Source organism: Cynocephalus volans, chromosome 11 (assembly GCF_027409185.1).
Source record: "Cynocephalus volans isolate mCynVol1 chromosome 11, mCynVol1.pri, whole genome shotgun sequence".
NCBI classification, from domain to species: domain Eukaryota; kingdom Metazoa; phylum Chordata; class Mammalia; order Dermoptera; family Cynocephalidae; genus Cynocephalus; species Cynocephalus volans.
In genome coordinates, this window is record NC_084470.1 from 56,398,697 (window position 1) to 56,411,753 (window position 13,057).

A 13,057-nucleotide genomic window follows, 5' to 3' on the forward strand; every position below is an offset into this window, starting at 1 on the left:
TCTTCCTTGATCCAATGACTGTTTAAGAACATGTTGTTTAGTTTCCATGTATTTGTGAAATTTCTAGTTTTCCTTCTGTTACTGATTTTTAGCTTCATTCCATTGTGATTGGAAAATATATTTTGTGTGATTTTAGTTAAAAACTTTTTAAAGACTTGTTTTGTGGCCTATCATATAGTTTGTTTTGGACAATGTTCATGTGCACTTGCAAAAAATGTATATTATGCTGTTATTGGCTGAAGTGTTCTGTATATGTCTGTTGGGTCTAATTGGTTTATGGTGTTCAGATTTTCGGTTTTCTTATTGATACTCTGATTGTTCTGTCTGTTATTGAAAGTGAGATATTGAAGTTTCCAACTATTATTGTAGAATTTTTTATTTCTGGCTCTGATGGTTTGTTGCATATATGTTTATAATTGTTATATCTTCTTGGTGAATTGACCCTTCTATCAATAAATAATGTTCTTCTTTATCTCTTGTAATAGTTTTTCCTTAGAGTACAGATAGTCCCTGACTTACAATAGTTGGACTTAAAATTTTTTGACTTTGCAATTGTGTGAAAGAGATACTATTCAGTTTACTCAACTTATGATACAGATATAACATGATAGAGGTATGACTGGATAAACCTATAATAAGTTGAAAATATGATCATAAGTTGAAAACACACTATTGATTTACTATATTTTTAACTTATGATGGGTTTACCGGATGAAACCCCATCGTAAGTTGAGGAGTATCCGTATATTTTGTTTGAAACTAGTATTGCTACTCCAGTTCTCTTTGATTGCTATTTGCACAGAATATCTTTCTTCATATTTACACTTTTTAACTTATGTGTGTCTTTAAATCTAGTGTGAATGTCTTAGAGAAAGCATATACTTGGATCATGTTTTTCATTTTGCCAATCTGTTTTTTTTAATTGAAGAGTTAATCCATTTACATTTAAAATAATTACTGGTAAGGAGGGATTTCTTCAGCTAACTTACTATTTGTTTTCCATATCTCTTACAGCTTTTTATTCCTTATTTTCTTCATTAATGTCTTCTTTGTATGTTTGGCTGTATTTTGTTTTTTGGGTTTTTGTTTGTTTGTTTGTTTGTTTGTAGTGATCCATTTTGATTACCTTCTCATTTCTTTTTGTGTTATTCTATAGCTATTTCTTTTGTGGTTACCATGAAGATTACATATAACATCCTAAAGTTATAATTATCTAATTTGAATTGATACCAACTTTACTTCAATTGCATGTAAAAACTCTCCTCCTATAAAACTTTGTCCCTCTCTTTTATGTTATTGATATTACAAATTGCATCTTTATACATTCTGTATCCAATAACAGATTTCTGAATTTTTTTATTTATTTGACTTTTAAATCCTGCAGAAAATAAAAAGTGGAGTCACAGACCAAGATTACAGTGATACTGGCTTTTATATTTGCCCTTGTATTTACCTTTAATGAAGATCTTTATATCTCTCTGTGGCTTCATGTTATTGTGTAGCATTCTTTCACTTCAACCTAAAGGACTCCTTGTACCATTTCTTGTAGGTCAGATCTAGAGATAATGAACTCCCTCAGGTTTTGTTTATCTAGGAATATCTTATTTTCTCCCTTATTTTTAAAGGTCAGTTTTTCTGGATATAGAGTTCTTGGCTATAGAACTCCCTCCATCTTCTGACCTCCAAGAATTCTGATGAGAAATCAATAGATAATTCTGTTGAGAATCGCTTGTTGAGTCTCTTCTCTCTTGATGCTTTCAAGATTCTCTCTCTCTCTCTTTTTTTTTTTCAGTCATGTGATTATAATGTTTTCTGTGAGGGTCTCTTTACATTCATCCTCCTTGGAGTTCAGTGCACTTTTTGGATTTGAAGATTCATGTCTTTCATCAGATTTGGAGAGTTTTTGATCATTGTTTTCTTTAGATAATCTCTTTACCCCTTTTTCTCTCTTTTCTCCTTCTGGGACTCCCATAATACATAGGTTGCCTGCTTGACTGTGTCCCATAAATCCCACAGGCTGTATTCACTTTTCTTTATTCTTTTTTCTTTCTGTTTCTCAGACTTGGTTATTTTAAATTTTTATCTTCAGGTTCACAGCTTATTTTTTCTACCTGCTCAAATCTGCTGTTGAACTTCTCTACAAAATTTTTCATTTCAGTTATTATGCTTTTAAGCTCCATAATTATTGTTTGGTTCCTTTCAATAATTTCTTTCTTCTTCTTGGTATTCTCATTTTGTTCATGTATTGTTTTCTTGATTTCCTTTAGTTATTTGACTAACTTTTCCCTTAGTTCTTTGAGCATATTTAAGATAGTTGTTTTTAAGTCTTTGTCTAGCAAGTTTAGTGTCTTGGCTTCTGCCCGGATAGTTTTGTCAATTTATTTTTTTCCTTCAAATGAGCCATATTTTCCTATTTGTGTGCCTGTGATTTTTTTTTTTTTTTGGTTGAACAATTGATTATTATAATTTGGTAACTCTGGAAGTCACAGTTTCCCCCTTTCCAAGAGTTTGCTTTTTTTTATGGCTTTGTTTTGTTTTTTGGTTGTTAAATGTCATAGTAATCTGTTTGTTTTGAGACATTTCCAAACTATTTTTGCAAAGACTGTTTCTTGTCATGTATGCTCACTGAAGCCTCTGTTTCTTTTACTTATGTTTGGATAATGTTTTGATAAATTTCAGTTAATTCCAGGAACTGAAATAAAAAACTAACAACAACAGCAACAACAAAAACACACAAAAATGAGAGAACAACCCTATCTCCCGTTCTTTGCAGGCTGGCTCTGTGGTGGTGTATTCTTTTATGATTAGCCAGGCGTGTCCCAAGCCTAGGGCCCAGTCTGAGGTGAAGACTTAGGGTCTTCTCGGGATTTTTCTGAGCATGCATCTTACCTGGATGTGTTGGTGGCTTTCTAAACTCCTCCATATACTTGGCTGCTTTTGAATGTCCTAACTTCACAAAGACTTTCACCCAGCTGCTTCTCCAGGCTTTAGATAACCTACTGTATGTCCCAGAATCTCTTCTCTCAGGCATTTATTGGTTATCATTCTATTTTACATTTACTAGCATTGTCCAACATTTTTCTTGCCTGTGTTCAGTGTTACTCAAGACAGAGATGAGTGAGTTAGTCCTTCAGGTTAGAATAGATATACAGAATTATTTGCAAATAAGGTCTGGTTTGCTTCCTCTAGTTAGGTGAGGGGAACTGAGAACAGGTTACTTCTACTTAAGATTAAAATTGTCACCACTCTGAGGAGGAGATGGGCTAAAGATGAATAAAGACACCATAAAACTTTCCTTCGGTTTTAAGGTGGCGTTTTCCTGATTAGACATTTGGTGGGTTGCCATAAACCTTTGATGGTTTTCCAGAGCTCCTACAAAGTTGGTTCAGACAGGTTTTACTTAGCTTTTTGTTTTGTTTTGTTTGATGTTTCTTTAGGGGAACAAGGGATTAGAGCTTCCTAATATGCTGTTTTTCTGATGTCACTGCTCCTTTTAAGTAAACTGAAAGCTATAGTGTTTAATTTTTTACAGGTTAACCAGAAGGGCTCAGAGAAGCCACTTGAACAGACATTTGCAACAATGGTGTCTTCCTTGGGAAGTGGAATGATCAGGTAACTCACTAGAAGTCTATTTCTGGTCTTTTCAGATCAGATGTGCACTTACGTATATGCGTGGGTACATAGAACTCACTAGATATGTTATATTTCGACTTGCATTTTTTTCAGTACTAGATCAAAGCATGATTTTTTTGTTGGCTTGAAATTTTCTCTGGCATAATTTATGTTGCTGAATAACTTTTTTTAACCTTCAAGTTTTAATTTGAGCTTAGTCCCTGATTAAAATCTCCTCATAGAAGCTTTGTCTCCCTGTGAGGCTTTGTGAGGCTACAGCTGTTAGGTCACAAATTTCAATTCCTTGTGATTGTTTTGTGTGGACTCTGAGGTCTTGACCACCACATGAACTGGAGCACTTTAGCTGTTGCATGGTGGCCTTATTTGGAGCAGCAACTTTGCCTCTCCTATAAGTCACCAGGCAACAATTGCAAACTCTGTGTAGCCTTGTGTAAAGACAGAGATCCGAAAACATCAAAAACATCCATTGTGAAAAGGTGCAAAGTAATGAGTCAGCCCATTTGAAGCTTTCTGCAGCAGGAAATTGGGATGGAAGGTGGAGGTATACTATGGTAAAACATGGTCACAGGCATTTGGGAAACTTTCCACCCAAATTGTATTGGTTTATCAGGGGAGAAACCCTTTTAACCTATGGAAAATTTCAAACATATGCAGAGCTAGAATAATATAATGAATCTTTGGGGAAGAATTTAAGTCTTTCTTGTCCAATTCAAAAGCCCTAGAAAATTAATCAGATCCTGACTCCATCTACACTTCCACCTTCTCACAGTGGAACTTGCCAAAACACACTTCAGGTGACTCAGAGAAGGTAGTCCTAACCAGGGTGTGCCTCAGAATCCTAGTATTAACTTACTCAGAATATACCTTCAGATCTGAAAAATCAACTCTCTGAGATTGGAGTCCATCATATATGTACTGGAAAATGTTCATTTTATGTACACCTCTTGTTAGGATAGTCTGCCCAAGAGGGTTTCCATAGGTATGCTTTGCCTCTAGAGTTGTCTCGAGGAATTTGGAGTTTTTTAGCAGTAGCTAACATTGAGAACTTGATGCATAAATTAGAGTCTAAAGTTATGCCCTTTCTATTCAGGAAACTTGGAGGGCACCTATTGCTAAAGAGTGAGCAATCCAAAACTATTGTTATTTCCCTCCTATGAGCTCTAACGACCACTAAACAGAGGAGCATATTTGAATACAAGTGTATTTGAATTTTTTTTTTTTTTACTTAATAAATATGTATTCTGGCAGGGGAAAAAAGTCAGTGTGTTGATTTATGTCTGAGGTCAAGTAGTAGATTTGTTACTGTCTTTAAGATATCTATTGGACTGATTAGCTTTTTAGTTTTTTAACCAGTTTTTACTATGAGGAAATTAAGTTGTTGAATTGGTGAATGGCAGAAAGAGAAAAGTCACATATGGTCATACTACTGAGGAGTGGTGGGATGCATTAGCAATGGAAGGTTATTCATTTGGAAACTGGGTGGGAAAAAATGAGATGTGCAAGAGGATGTGTCTTATGGATTTCTTCTAGAACTTGGAAAGTAGAACTGCTTGGCTCTTGGGTTTAAAAGTAAAATAATATATTTAAAATAATTTATCACCAAGTATAAGTATATAACTCATTCTTAGATGATATAAATGTGATTTAGAACAAGGATACAAGCTTAAGAATCCAAATGTATTTAGGTTTTAGTAAGTTACTTAAATTTTTTGTTTGTTTGGTATTTAATTTTGTTATGTTAAGAACTCTTAACATGAGATCCATCTTCGTAACAGATTTTTAAATGTACAATACAGTATTGTTAACTATATTTATAATGTCATACAGTACGTTTCTAGAACTTTTATTTTGCTTAACTGAAACTTTATGTCTGCTTAAATTCTGTAAACAAATCTAAAGTTATCACCTTTAGTCAGAGCACTCCAAAAATAACTGTCATACTGCCACTTTTATTGGAGTTGCCTTTGAAAATGCTTTCACCCACTCCCTATCTTCCCAAAGTTGTCAGCCTCTCAGTTGGCTTTGATTTTTGAACTAATTTCTAAGGTTACCATTCTCACCTGAGATATCCATTGAGATGTGGTAGGCTTTCTTTATGTGCTAGAAGCCCACACTCTTGATGTCCCTTCATTTGGTTGGAGTCGAGGAAGTCACAAGAGAGCAGACACTTCATCTGAATTTTCACGCAGCAGATGAGAACATAATGTCCTTCCAATCCTCCTACTGTATGACTTGTCTTGATTCCTGAGAAGGAAGTTGGGCAGAAGTGGAATATTCATATGAGACTCTTATAGCCATGGCGCTCAGGTTCTCTGCTGTCTTTCTTCCTTCCTTAACTTTCAGGACTTAATGATTTTTTTCCCCCTTTCCAAGGGCAACTTTTTCAGCTCATGGTAGGACACCTTCACTGTTAGGTATCTTCTAACTTTTAGAATTGTGCCTCTTAAATATTAGATAACTGAAGACAACTCATTATAGATTGACAAACAAGAAAATTATCTCTTCTACAGATATGTACGATGTATAGATACGGACAAAGGAAAGTGAATTTTTTGTTAACATGGTCATAATTAACCACAATGGGGACTACTGCCTCTGTACTTCTCCCAAACCCTAGCACACAACAGACAACCAAACTAATCCTCATTAGACTGAATTTTCACCATTTTGAGCACATTAATCAATTTGAAAAACAATAAAAAGAGACCCTATTCTTTACTCATGGGGATAGAGAATAGATACATGCTAGCCAGTCGGTTGGAGTAGGTCTTCACAGTGCATACCTTATTGCTGTACTTGAGCCTACTTCACTAGCATTTGCTATGCCTTGCCTCCACTTCTCTCTGAGGGCCCCGAGGAGAGCATGTGAAGATAGGTGTGTGTGTGTTTTTGTTTTTGTTTTTATTTATATATATATATGTATATATATATATATATATATATATATATAATGTTCACACATTTTTTTATATATATTCACATATATGTTTACACATATAATATGTATATATATTTTTTCCTTTGATAGGCATGAGCATGAGAAGGTGGGGTATGTGTGTGTAGAATATGTAGTGGTAAACCCAGAGTGAAGGAGGCTCCAGTGTTCTCAAGAATTATGTGTGCTGTGATATAGAAGAAAATGAGCTTATGGAGGTATTATTAATAGAAGGAAAATGAATGGTCTCTGGTCAGTTTCTGAATAGCTTTTCTTTTGGTAGATATATCGCCTTTGACTTCCATAAGGAATGTGGAAAGATGAGATGGGATCGACTAAGTATTTTATTGGATCAGGTAGCAGAAACACAAGATGAATTAAGGTAAGCTATATTATTTACTTATGGAGATGGGGGAAAGAGGTGTGTGTATATATCAATCATATTTATTATGCATTATCTAGTAGACTTACAAATACAGTTCACTGGGTTGCCAGTGCTTATCTATACTTTTATTATTTTTAATTTTATTAGAAAGATAAAACTTGGTTTGAAAATATTTTAAAATTCTTAAAAATAACCCAAGGCTGGGTATTTTCATATTTCGTAAATTATTTTTTATACATTTACAAATTTTAATCTTGTTGAACTTGATTTACTACTGTTTTATATTTAGTTGTTTTCACTAAACAGTCTATCACAGGTATTTTGTTATTAGTCTACGTAGTCTTTGTAATGATAGTGTTTAATGGCTTTTTTATTTCATTGTGTTGTAACATAGTTTTAATTAAAGGCATTCTTTCACATTGAGCATCTGGTTCATTTCCTTTTCCTACCATGAAAGACTGTGTTGCAGCAAATCACTCTGGGTATATATATTTTTTACTTCTGTTAAATTATTTTCTAAAAAAAATTTCTTCAGAGTAAGATTAATAAATCAAAATGTCTGATGTACTTTTTTTTATGTGTTTACTATAGTATTTCTGGCATCTGTTCATAGATTTACTGTAATCTATGCATACGTCAGTCTTATTTTAAAGCCAGAAAAAGGAATCTGGAAACCATTCTATCATTTTGTTCTGCCTCTGTGTGATAGTTTGAAACCTGGTGATCCACTTGTACTTTTTAATTTTAGTTATACAATAATGTAGTAAAACCTCTCCAATACACATTTGCTCGGTTTTTTAAAACATATAATTTTTATATTAAGTAATCAACTGCAGTTATTTACATTTGCTTCTTTTTTCTGTGAGGTTTTGTCACAAACATAGTAAAGGGAGATTGACCTATAAAGTTATTGGGCTATTAGAGAAAACATTGGTTGAGCCTGACAGGTTGTGGAGGGGATAGTTCCTTGTATTCACCCATTGATTACTGCAATATAAAAGTGTAAGAAAGTGGAGGATTGACAGCAGAATCTGAGTTCATTGCCATTCACTGTGCTGCACAGGGCCAGTAGAACTGTCACCAGTGACTTTAATATGATCTCTTGAGACATTTTTTCCAGGTAGTTTTGAGGTGGTGGAAAGAATCTGGACTTTGGAGTCTGATCCATCTTGGTTTGAATCTCAGTTTACATCTCATTAGCCGTGTGACCCAGGGGCCAGTTAGGTATTTTCAAGCTTTAGTTTCTCCATTTGTGAAGTGGAGATAACAATACCTACTTCATAGACTTATTGTATGGTTTAAGAAATAACATTTATAACATAGATCTCGTATTTATTTTGTAAGTACTTATGGGATGCCAGCATATACACATGCACATGTATGTACACCAACTCTGGATGAACCTCACCAATTCTGCGTGAACCTCATGCAGATTTTCCATCTGAACACATTCTTCTAGGTCCTTATTCCTGAGGTTATGCTTTTCTTCAGCCCTTGATGAATCTATTGTATTTCTTCCTTCCTTTTGGATTTTGGGGAATAATTTCAATAATTTAATATTATCTAGTATTCATTATATACTTTGTCCCATACATTCTGTAAGCACTTTATGTGCATTATTTGTTATTTCATTCAGACCTTAGAACAGCCTAATGGTTGTGCCCTAACCTCCATTTTGTGGATGAAAAAATTATTATTTAAAATTATAGAGCTAGTAAATCGCCTAAGGTGCTAAGGCTAGCAAAGAGTGTTTGCTGCCAGAGTCCATGCTCTTAACCACCACACTGTGTGTTGTCAAATGTTCAAGTTCATGGGATTATGTAAGGAGTTTGAAAACACAGAAACTGATAACCATGATTGGCTGCAATGCAGACATCTGGGTGGTTAAGGGGGGAAAGGGAAAATGATTTGTCAAATAATACCCTATTGTGCTTTATAAGTTTTGCACTATTTGCATATTTTACCCATTAAAAAAAAATATTCAACCCTTGTTTCAAGATTCTGATTCAGTTGAGCTCAAGGCCAAGAATCTTCAATAAACAACCCAGAGGATTCTGATGCGGATAGTACAGGGACCATTCTGATATATAGGGACATAGTGGGAATAATTATGTTACAGGAAACTCTTTTCTGGCCTTTGGAAACATGATTGATGTCCATAGCAACCTTTACAATCCTCCTAACTGTACTTTTCCACATCATTTGGATGAGATTACTTCTGATATTACTGCCCTTTTTTTGGATGGGGGCTATCTGTCCTTGCCATTCAAACCTCTGTTTGGTCTAGGATAATCAAATATGCCTGACCTCATATTCCTGTCTGACCTGTTAATTTACAGCCTTTGATAATGTCACTGAAATGAGATCCATGTAATAAGAGGTATGTCCTTAGTAGATTTGACCTATTTTGGTATGAGAGTGTTTATGCAAATATGTTTCAGTTATTTTCTAGTGGACTCTGCTGGCAAGGTGATGACCAACCAGGAAGGTGTGTTCCGAAGCAATTGCATGGATTGCTTAGATAGAACCAATGTGATCCAGAGTTTGTTAGCTCGTCGTTCACTTCAGGCCCAGCTTCAGGTATGAATTCTTTTTTTTAACTGAAAAACAATATGGCAAAATTAAACTTCATCTTTAAAAACCAATAACAAAAAAATTCACATTGTCCCACCCTAACCCAACTCTTTATTTTTGTGTCTTGACACGTGGATGTGCACATTTTCTGTAACTATTGCCAGTATGTGTATACACAATTTTTAATTTTGCCATTTTCCTTTAGCATTTATGTAATTATAGTTTTTAACAGTTGTATTGTTGTACTATAATTAGCCATTTAGGTTGCTACCTTTTTGGCTTATAAATAAATCTGGAGAGACTATGTATATATTATTATGAACTTGAATATTTCCTCTGGGCTAATTCCTAGAAAAAGAAAACCTGGGTTAAGTAGAATAAATATATTACTTTCCACAAGGGTCATACCAATTTACACTCACACCAGCAATGAATAAGTGAATCTATTTTATTGAACTCTTGCTAGCATTAGATTTTTTTTGTTTGAAATGGGTTTTGTTTTGTTTTGTTTTCTGTTTTAATAGTACAAAATAGTACCTCAAGGTTGTTTTCATTTGCATCTCTTATTACTGGCAAGGGATATTAACTCTCAGGTAAAGTTTCTAATATAGCTTTGCTTTACCATTATGATTGTGCTAATAAGAAAAATAGATATAAATATTTTCTGTTTATATTTGGAATTAAAAATATGTAGAGCCCTGATTTCTAAATCACACTGGCATATGTTGTGAGGGGCAAACAAAAGGTATCCCAAATGGTTTCCTACCTAGACAGTTAGTAAGCATTCACCTTTATTTCTGACAATTTTATGATATCCAGGTGGAAATAATGGAAGTAAAATACCTCATTTAGAATGACTTCCTCTTGGATATGTAACATATGCCAAAAGAGTGATTTCTCTGTTTGAGCAGGCTCTAATTTGTATTATACTATGTCCTTGTCAGGCTATTGGATATATTTCAGAGTGTATTTTTCAGTAGAAACAATATTAGGAATGGTTTGGTTCCATGGATGATGAGAAACCTATTTACCTAGGTCTGTAATCTGTATTTAATTATTTTACCTGCTACATATAGTATTATGAAACCTAACCAAACTTGAGAGAGTCTTTGGGCAGGAACCTCTCTAGCAGAATTGCCAGCTAGTATGGGGACTCCTAATTGTGCCTTTCCCCCTCCAGTGAGGGCAGAGTTTTTACCCAGCTAACGATATTGAAGGTGGCTCCTGTGCTGTGTTCAAGGGTGGGAATGACCCATTCTGAGGAAGAGTAGTGAGGTGTCATCTGCTATGAGCAGTGAAGATAGTGATTCTGAGAGAGTTGATAGTCTGAGACAAAGGCCAAGGCAGGGGTCCCTAATCTGTGGTCAGTGAACCCTGAAGGGGAGACTATAGAGGGGATTCAGGGGGCCTAGCATTCCCCCTGAGATTATATGCAAAGCGCTGTATGTGCGTGTAGTTTGTGGGAAGGTAGACATGTAGTGTTCATCAGATTCTCAATAGAGAGTAATATTGGGGTGACCTGGGTGAGGAAGTCTGGGGATGGTGAATTGTGAGGAGGGCAGAAGGGGCCAAGGCAGTGGAAGGTTGGGGGTGGGAGGGAAGGAGAGAAGTAGTGGCTGGAATGCTGCAGCAGCTTTCGCTCTCCCTCCTGCCCCTCTCTCTGAGTATAGTCCTGCCACTATCTTTGTGGTGCTGGAGCTCAAGGGAATGGGGGAGCTGCAGGTCAAAGGAGCCTCCAGGAAAGGCTTTGTAGTCGGCCCTGGATGGGAGAAGGCTATGGTGAGCTAGGACCCTCTGTGTACATTGGACACATTTCTGGCCTGCATCTACCAGCCAGGAAACATGTGGTATGATTTGGAGACTGTCTGCTTTATCTTAAATCATGTCTGCTGAAATCTATTACACATAAATATGGGTATGGTTCTTATTCCAGAGACTAGGAGTTTTGCATGTGGGACAAAAGCTTGAAGAACAAGATAAATTTGAGAAGATTTACAAAAATGGTAGGTAATTTCTTTAATAGAGGCAAAGTTGCTCAATTTTTGAAATAAATTAATAGTTTGGATTTAGAACTTTGGTTGTCATTTTAATCATTATCAGATGGTCTTTTTTACTTTTTTCACAGCCTGGGCTGACAACGCAAATGCTTGTGCCAAACAGTATGCGGGAACTGGTGCCTTGAAGACTGACTTTACCAGGTAAGACACACTTTTAAAATAGCACCCTGCATTAGTGGTTCACAGTCCTGGTGCTTTTTAGAATCACCTGGGCAGCTTTCAGACAACAGCAACAACAGCAGCGAAACACCAGTGCCTGGGCTTCACTTGGGACCCATCAAGTCAGGATTACTAAGAGATGAGGCCCAGGCACTGGTGGGTTCTTAGCCTCCCTCAGGGATTCTGATGTACAGGGAGGGTTGGGAACACACTCTGCAGTCTGCTCAAACCTTACTGTGCACCTGAACTACTAGTCTGATTCAGCAGGTCTGGGGCAGGGCCTGAGATCTGTACTTCTGAAAAGCACCGAGGTGATGCTGATGCTTCTTTCAGGGACCACACTGGGTAATGAGGAGTTAGAACATTTTGAATTTGTTACAAATGCAGTTGGGTCTTATTCTGCTATATGGATTCCTTGGAAGCAAAATAAGATTTCTAGTCTCTTTGCTGTTTCATACCACTTAACCTAAACTGTGTTTCTCTTCATATATCTTGTCTTTGCAACTGGAACTGAGCATTTTTCCTTTGTTCCTACTTTGGTAATATTTTAGAAAGAGGATACATATTTCTTGGACCTGCTGATTTCTAGTGAAGTGTCTCTATATGTTCAGGGATGATTTAAAAAATCTTTGTAACTCACCTATTTCCATATCATATACTTATTGGCCATAAAACTGTGAGAATTTAGTATGCAAGTCTATAACTTAAGACTTAACCTCTTTTACTCAGAACTGGGAAGAGAACTCAGTTGGGACTTATAATGGATGGCTGGAACTCACTGATACGATATTACAAGAACAACTTCTCTGATGGATTTAGACAGGTAAGTTTTTATTTGATGCTTTTTTGGTCATTAGGTGGTTATATCTTTGCATTATTTCTCAATAATGTGATCACACTCAGTTTGGGGAATTATTAATTTCCTTCTTTTTATTCTAGGATTCCATAGACTTATTTCTTGGAAACTATTCAGTGGATGAATTAGAATCTCATAGTCCTTTAAGTGTTCCAAGGGATTGGAAATTCCTGGCTGTAAGAAACCTTTATGTTGTTTAAGTTGTTTAAAGCATTGTGTCTGAAGATGTAGATGGTGCCAGACCCCCTAGATTTAAAACATATGTTGCTCTAAATGAAATATAAATACTTAAGTTTCCCCCAGAAAGATCAGGGCAAGAAGTAAAATAACTTTGGAGGCATTTGGTTTTTTTCCCTCACACTCTCACGCATCCATTTTGAGAACATATAAGCCAAGGGAATGTGGAAGACATGTCATATTAGGAAGACTTAGCTCTTATGTTCAGGGAATTGCTGGAG

At 35.7% G+C, this 13,057-nt stretch overlaps 1 protein-coding gene across 2 annotated transcripts in view; it reads left to right on the forward strand.

The window, feature by feature from the left end:
- The window catches only part of SACM1L (SAC1 like phosphatidylinositide phosphatase), a 70,547-nt gene that overhangs the window by 54,318 nt on the left and 3,172 nt on the right, over nt 1-13,057 (forward strand). For both annotated transcript variants that reach the window (XM_063114524.1, XM_063114525.1), the window contains 7 exons: nt 3,533-3,612; nt 6,852-6,950; nt 9,395-9,533; nt 11,461-11,530; nt 11,653-11,725; nt 12,473-12,566; nt 12,683-12,775. In XM_063114524.1, the coding sequence (XP_062970594.1) occupies nt 3,533-3,612; nt 6,852-6,950; nt 9,395-9,533; nt 11,461-11,530; nt 11,653-11,725; nt 12,473-12,566; nt 12,683-12,775 (648 nt within the window). The remainder of the gene's footprint in view (nt 1-3,532; nt 3,613-6,851; nt 6,951-9,394; nt 9,534-11,460; nt 11,531-11,652; nt 11,726-12,472; nt 12,567-12,682; nt 12,776-13,057) is intronic.